The sequence below is a fragment of the Octodon degus genome, unplaced genomic scaffold (genome assembly GCF_000260255.1).
Source record: "Octodon degus isolate 3935 unplaced genomic scaffold, OctDeg1.0 scaffold00105, whole genome shotgun sequence".
In the NCBI taxonomy this organism is placed as follows: domain Eukaryota; kingdom Metazoa; phylum Chordata; class Mammalia; order Rodentia; family Octodontidae; genus Octodon; species Octodon degus.
The window spans coordinates 2,823,201-2,830,734 of NW_004524681.1; the positions used below are offsets into that span (position 1 = coordinate 2,823,201).

At 44.2% G+C, this 7,534-nt stretch overlaps 1 protein-coding gene across 1 annotated transcript in view; it reads left to right on the top strand.

The window, feature by feature from the left end:
• Myo5a (myosin VA) overlaps positions 1-7,534 on the top strand; it is a 132,898-nt gene that overhangs the window by 87,257 nt on the left and 38,107 nt on the right. Inside the window, exons 24-25 of the mRNA XM_023724058.1 lie at positions 1,255-1,403; positions 7,265-7,378. Of these exons, the coding sequence (XP_023579826.1) occupies positions 1,255-1,403; positions 7,265-7,378 (263 nt within the window). The remainder of the gene's footprint in view (positions 1-1,254; positions 1,404-7,264; positions 7,379-7,534) is intronic.

Here is a 7,534-nt window from a genome sequence, read left to right on the forward strand (position 1 = left end):
AAGTAGCTGTGTATCTATCATAACTATTCTGAATATACAGATCCAAAATGGTCCTTCCTTTGTATCCCCTTTTTTTGTTTAGTCTTGTCAGAAATGGGTATTCCATTGGCATCTAAGTACTATAGGTGCGTGAATTCAGCAAAACAATCCAACACAGTCCAGCAGTCCACAATTGTAGTGGGTTATCCACAGAGGTTGTTGACAGGAGCCTTTCAGCATATTAATATGGCTTTACTTTATATACCTCATTTTTATACTTTTCTGCTGGATGGTTAAGACCAGGGTAAAGCAAGACCTATATAGGAAGAAATGTAACTTTTGTATCTGATAAGGTCAGTCAAGTACTCTCAGGATTTATCCTGTAAACCTGAACCTCAGATTGTAGATCCTTTGTCAGTGTCAGCCATGTGGATGAGTTACGGCCATTGCTTGGCCAATGTGCTCTCTGTGAAAGCCTGAGAGAATGTTTTCTCTCCAGGTGACTCTCCTTAGGCACACTGTATGTCATCAATCACATTGCTCTGTGGCCCTATAATCTCCTTGATCAGAAAATTTGGGACACAATTGAGTTACATGATGTTACAGTATAGGTTCTCCTATGTCTTAAGTCTTCACTGACCTTGAAAGGCTAGGGTCAAAATGTTGGCTGTCCTTGCAGCCCTTCTATTTCTCTTAATTTTTGGTCTACAAACTTAGGTTGTTAACCCTCCAGAAGAGAAGCTTATTATTACCCTACAACATATGCAGTTAGGTTTAACTTCACTATCTGTCTGAATATCAAACATCTTAGGCATAACATGGAACAGGTATTTTCCATCCAGTATTGATAATGAACATTTTTCCTTAGCCTGCATTTATTTGATACTCTTTACAGACCACAGTTTTATTTTATTTTGTTTATTTAATGTATTGGGGGCCAGGGAGATGGCTCATGTATTTAGTACAGGTCTATAGGGTCTCACTACACAGATCAGACTTGGAGTGATCCTCCTGTTTTCAGCCTCCCAAGTACTGGGATTACAGGCACTTGCCACCACACCTAGTCTCAGTAGTCCTGGGAGCAGGGCTGGCATGGCACGCCAGGGATCGAACCCTGGTCTCTGCATCTCCCTAAGCAGGTGCTTTAATCTGCTGAGCTATTTGGCCAGCCCCTGAGCACAGTGGTTCTAAAAGTTAACACCCATGCAGAGACTCTGGAAGTCACACTTGCCACCTATTGTACCACCCTTGAGCGCATGTCCCTTCTCTCCTCAGAAACAATGGAGAAAAAGCTAGTGGAAGAAACAAAGCAACTGGAGCTTGACCTGAATGATGAGAGGCTGAGATACCAGAACCTCCTGAATGAGTTCAGTCGCCTGGAAGAGCGGTATGATGACCTCAAGGAAGAGATGGCCCTGATGGTGGTGAGTCCAGGCTTTTCCTTGTTCTAAATGAGACATTTTAAACATACACAAAAGTAAATAGAATCAAAAAAGGGGCCTCTGCACACTCCATGTACCCACCCCCAGCCCCAGAGTGGTCCGCTTCTGCCCATCTGGTGAACCGTATCAATTCTCAGTGAACCCCAGAAACAATGGAACTTCATCCGTAAGTACTTCAGGAAAACCAAATACCTATGGTCAAGATGAAATCTAAGGTAGTACTGAAACATCAGGATAGCAGGACTTAGTTTTATATATTAAATGTTTCAATATAAAGTTTGCATATAAAGCAAACATTTATGTAATTATTTCCCCCACTGGGTTTTATTGTATTTTCCAAGATAAAGTCTTACAAAAAGAAGAGTCAGCCTCTATTAGAAATAAAGTATCTTTTTTTTCCCAAATCAACCTGGAAAGCCACCTCGTCTCGTGCAGTTGAAACTGCCCTTGAAAGCCTCCAGAATATTCATAGGAAGGAAACTTCTTGGGCTTCTGCATCTTTAAAAAAAAAGAATCTGGGTATCTCTAAACTGTCACTCAGAATTAGTTTGTTGCTGATACCCAGCTGCAGAATAATTGACAAATTGGAGATGGTTAGTGGAGGATCTTTAAATATCACAACACTCTAAAAATTCTTTGTGCTGGTCTATTGGACCAAAGTCTTCTTGAATGTGGTCTTGCACTTGCCACATTAGCCCAGGGTTTTCTGAGCTTGGCGGCTCTCCCTCTTCTTTGTTTTAAAATGTTTTCTTTTCTTTCTTTTCCCCCTCTTCTATGGAGTCTGTGCTCTCTGTACTTCCTGGTTTGTTGCAATTATGTGTCAATTGAGGGTATTATACATCAACTTACAAGGGTTCTAGCAGGTGTAAGCCAACAAATAATGTGTCTTTAGTTACTAGAGAGAAACATAATTTCTTATGCTAGAGGCCAGCACAGTGCTAGACTACTTTAGAATATCTTTCAAAGTTTTTACGTCTTCTCTGGAGGTCCTTGCATAATGCAATTGCCCTGATACTATCCTGGGCAAAGAACTATTGCTTTTTCCTCAAAATGCAGACCCTGTACCCCGGGTGGGGGTGAGCGTGGGAGGGTGGGAACTGGTGTTGTCTTGGCCCTGCCTGTAATCCCAGCACTTGGGAGGCTGAGGCAGGAGGAGCGTTGCAATTTCCAGTTGGAGTTCAGCCTGGGCTACAAAGTGAGCCCACAGGCCAGCCTGAAGTGCAGAGTGCGACTGTGTCACAAAAAGACAAAAATAAATAAATAAATGCAGATACTAATCTTCTAGATCTTAGTAAGATAATTTTTTTACTCTTTTTTATTTCTTATTTTTATTTTCTTCCCATAATTTTATTGAGAAACAAATAACAATGAGACAGTTTCAAACCAAATTATTAGAACAGTTTCAATAATTAACACATTGCATACATTCTTCCTACTGGTTAATTGCTGTACAAGATGCGGACTTGATATCCTATTTACAAACACCATTAGAGCAAATCTCTCTATTCATTAAGAGAATGTAATTATATATCTATCCTAACCACTTTGAAAACACATATACAAAATGGACATTCATCTATATCCCCCTTTTTTTGTTAAGTTCCATTATTTGAATATTATAGGTGTGTAAACTCAGCAAAATATTCTAAAAGAGTCCAGTAGTCCATAATAGTATTGGGTCTTCTGCTTGACTGGCAGTGTCAGAAATTGTTGACCTGAGTCCCCTACAGCTCAACATAACAGCATGGCTTTACTTCTTATACTTCATTTTTATACTTTTCTGCTGGATGGTTAAGACCAAGGTAAAGCAGGACCTATGCAACAAGAGTTGTAGCTTTTGGGTCTGATAAGGTCAGTGAAATGCCCTCAGGATTTGTCCTGAGATCCTGTACCTCAGCTTGTAGAACCTTTGTCAGTGCAGCCATGTGGATGAGTCATGGCCATTGCTTGGCCAATGTGCTCTCTGTGAAAGCCTGAGAGAGTGTCTTCTCCCCATGTGACTCTCCTTAGGCACACTCTACATCATCGATTGCTTTCCTCTTTGGCCCCATCATCTCCTTGATCAGAAAATTTGGGACACTACCGAGTTACATGACGTTACAGTACAAGTTCTCATAGGTCCTGAGTCTTAATTGACCTTGGAAGGCTAGGGCCAAAATGTTGGCTTTCCTTGTGGCCCTCCTTTTTCTCTAATTTTGGTCTGCAAACTTAGGTTGTTAACCCTCCAGAAGACAAGCTTATTGTTTAGAAATAAAGGATCTTGTTTCAAGGCTGCTCCCAATGCCCATGTGCTGTTTGTACTTGGAGCAGTTCTGCTTCGCAGTGGGTGGATTCCCGAGCTCTCTGCCTCCCTATGCTTTGCCTCAGCAGCTGTTTGCAGCATTAAAAGCTCCACAAGAGTCGCCCCTACTGCCCCAGGAGCGTCAGTCTTAAAGTAGCCTATTGTGCAAGTGACCAGAAATGTGCTAAAATACCTCTTGCGGAGAGCAGAGTAATTCAGCATTTGCTTCGGATTTGGCTTCCACTCAGACCTTCCTGACAGAGTTCTTTAAATGTGATGCTTAAAAAGTCAAAACAGAAGAGGTTGCATAACATAAAAGACTGTCCTCATCCCTGTGCAGATGAGGAAATCTAGTCTAAGAGGCTAAAATAACTAATGCAAATCCCACGTTGGGCGCTATTTCACACTGCACCGAGCCGCCGTGACAGAAGACAAGCAGGAGCTGCAGCGCAGCCCTCCCCGCTGGCGAGTCTGAGCGCCCTTGCCAGCCCTCACTCCCGTGTTCTCCATGTGCGCTTGTGCAGCGTGTGTCCTCCACACTTTCTCACCCGTATCTTGCTCGAGAGCCCGTTCTTCCATTTCATGTTCTCATCCCCAGACTTGCATTGAGGTCATTCTTACTTACTCTTTTTACCTGGCAGCTGTGCCAGCCCTTGTGGAGAACCGATAGCCGAGCTTCACATCCCACTGCGTGTTCTGAGGCCCTGGGTCCTCGGAATGTTAATATGTAGCACTGGCAAAGAGAAATGATTCTGGGATCACATACATGTTAATCGACCAATCTAAACAGATTTTTTTCCTACAGAATTTCTTAGATGATTTAAATAGCATGTACCTTGTGAATTATAGAAAATAAAGCAAGAGAAGCACAGGCCATGTGTACCCCTCTCTGAGCATATTCTGGCAGGGGGTCTGCGAGGTCATGGGGCTCTGTAGAAATGGCCACCTCCTTTCGCTGTGTGTTTAGTCCCAGCAGTGCTCTGAGGATAGTTTAATGCTGGTTTCTAATCTTTAGCCCTGCTTCTTCACCACTGTATGCCTGGGACACACATGCTCAGACCTCCTGGGTCAGAAAAGGGAGAATCCGAGGTTGCTTGCCTGCAGCTCACTGCTGCTAGATCACCTTTCCATCTCCAGATGTAATCAAGACTTCACTCTTTCCAGAGAACCTTTGCCAAAAATCGCAAAGAATGTTTTAAAATCCTGATTTTAGGGCCAGCCAAATAGCTCAACAGATTAAAGCACCTGCAAGCAGGTGCAGGGGCCGGGGGTTCAATCCTTGGGCCTGCCATGCTGGCCCTGTCCCCTGGGCGCCCTGAGACAGCGACTGAGACTGGGCGTGGTGGCGCATGCCTGTAATCCCAGCTCTTAGGAGGCTGGAAACAGATGGATCAATACGAGTTCGATCTAGTAGTGAGACCCTGAGCACCCTGTAGAACCTTCCCTAAAATAAAAAGATAAGAAAATAAAATCTTGATTTTTATAAAATGGAACAACTAAGAGGTTAATAGCCCTCTCTTTAAAGCTCAGGTAGCACTTCGCAGCAGCTGGGCGCTTGGCTGCTGTTTCGTCTGTTCTGCAGCGGAGCACTCAGTGCTGCCGTCTAGAGCTAGCGCTGCATTTTTCAGTCAACAGACTTTTCAAAGGAACATAGGAAACTGTGGAGGTGACTTGATAGAGTGCGGGGCTTCTCGTGGTCTGTGTGATACGTGGCACAGAAGGCACAAATGAGTTACCAGTGTCACCGATTGCCAGAGCTAAGCCTCAGGGCTTGTCAGCCTTAGTATAAGAAGGGGCATAAAGTTTTGCTCCAAAAATATGCAGCTGTCCAGAGTTCATAGGCACAAGAGCCTGTGATGAAAAGATTGATGCAGGGCTAAGGGTAACAGTGAAAGTCGGGTCAGGCAAGGGGATTCAGATTTGAGAAGTGTCGAAAGATAATCCCAGGCTTAAGGAACCCAGCGTGTCCACAGTGGAATTATTAATATTGGCAAAAGGAAGGGACAAGTTCTGGAGGAGAAGGAATTCTGGGAAAATGACAGGTGAGGAGCAGAAGAGCAAGGTGCAGATCTTGAGAAACATGATGACCAAGTACATGTCCTTGTAGTTGAATGAATAACACACAAACGGAAACAGAGCCCTAAAAGCTTGAACGGTCACTGTCGAGGCAGCTGTTGAATTCCTGCAGACTCACCAGTTGCAGCAGCAGTGTTTCTCAGTAGTGGGATGCTGATTACATGCTGACACGCCGCTGTACCTGTACACCGTTTTGTCACGCATGAGCTCCCAAGACAGTATGTTACTTCTTTGTAATGACGAACTAAGGCCTGTTGAAACGGGGCAAGGGACAGGCAAGTGGCTAAGCTGGAGTCTTACCCTGCTCTCAGCTTCAGACTCTTCACTTAAGCATGGCCCTGGGGCCGGAAGTTGCGTTAAATAACAAGTAGCACGTCCAGCAAGCAGCCAATAGCGTGTTTGCTTCACATGTGCAGCACCCTCATCTCAGTCCAGGGAACCAGCACCAGAGAACAGTGTTCTTCACTTCAGACTGTAAGTTGTTCTTTGTTTAGTGATAAATCCATGCGGGGTAAATGAGGAACTTTTCTTTCGGTCTCATGCTGGGCATGGAACCCATGACCTTACACATGCCAGGCAAGTTCTCTACCCTAGCTATATCCCTGGCCCATACCCATTTAAAAGAAATTTATTAAAAATCACTGTCCTAGTGTTTATGTAGACCCATCTCTTTCTTGATGATACAATAATTTTGTTAAATGTTACCCCATGCAACAGTACTCTTTGCTGGAAAGTGTAAGTGGCAAGCACTCATAAGAGTGGATGTGCCTTTGCCTTCATGTTTGGTGATTCTTTTTCTTGCAGTTTTGCTTTTGGAGCTTCAGAGGTTTGGGGTCTTCTTATGCATTAGGTACAAGTTGGGCCAGCCTTGCGCTGTAACTGTTTGACCTTACTATTCAACATGAGCTTGCTGAGCATGAATTTTGTAGCTATCACATGCATAAAAGTCTCACCTAGCCCCCAAATAACCCAGTGGCCTGAGGAGGTTTCTTAGCACGGCCTTCTTGCCTCATGCCTACTGCCTGTTCTTCTCACTGCTTCCTCTAGAGACTGCATAAACTTGGTGCGGAAGTGTGGCGGAATGCGAACACCTCTTCACGTGTACCCACTTACCATGCAGTACAGCGATCATGCATACTCTTCAATAATTTTCTGAACTGTCTGTTAAGTTTTGTTTGATCACAACGCAAAGGACATTGCGTGGATAGAGTGCGGTGCCCCAGTGTGATGGGCCATGCAGGACTTTAAAGACCCAAAGGGAACTTTCTGACAATCACAGATAATTTTCCTCCGATGGTTGATTTTACCTCTATTCTTGTCATGTTGTGTATATATCTTTCTGCCAGTCCTGCTCTTTGTACGGACTTGGTCAGGACTGCATGGATCACATCACTTGGGCATCAGTACAAGTCAGAACAGAGACAAGAGGGCACTCTTAAGTTGTCACCGGCTGAGCTGTGCTGTATTACTTGTACTTGCCTTGCAGACTGTGCCTAAACCTGGACACAAGAGGACAGACTCCACGCACAGCAGCAATGAATCAGAGTATACCTTTAGCTCTGAGCTCGCAGACGCCGAGGATATTCCATCGAGGACAGAGGTATGTGTTAGACATCTGTTCTTAACACTAGGATGCAGCCATGCTCTTGTTCCAGGGAACATTTCCAATAAGTGACCTGCAGGTGGGAACGTTTCCAATAAGTGACCTGCAGGTGGGAACGTTTCCAATAAGTGACCTGCAGGTGGGAACGTTTCC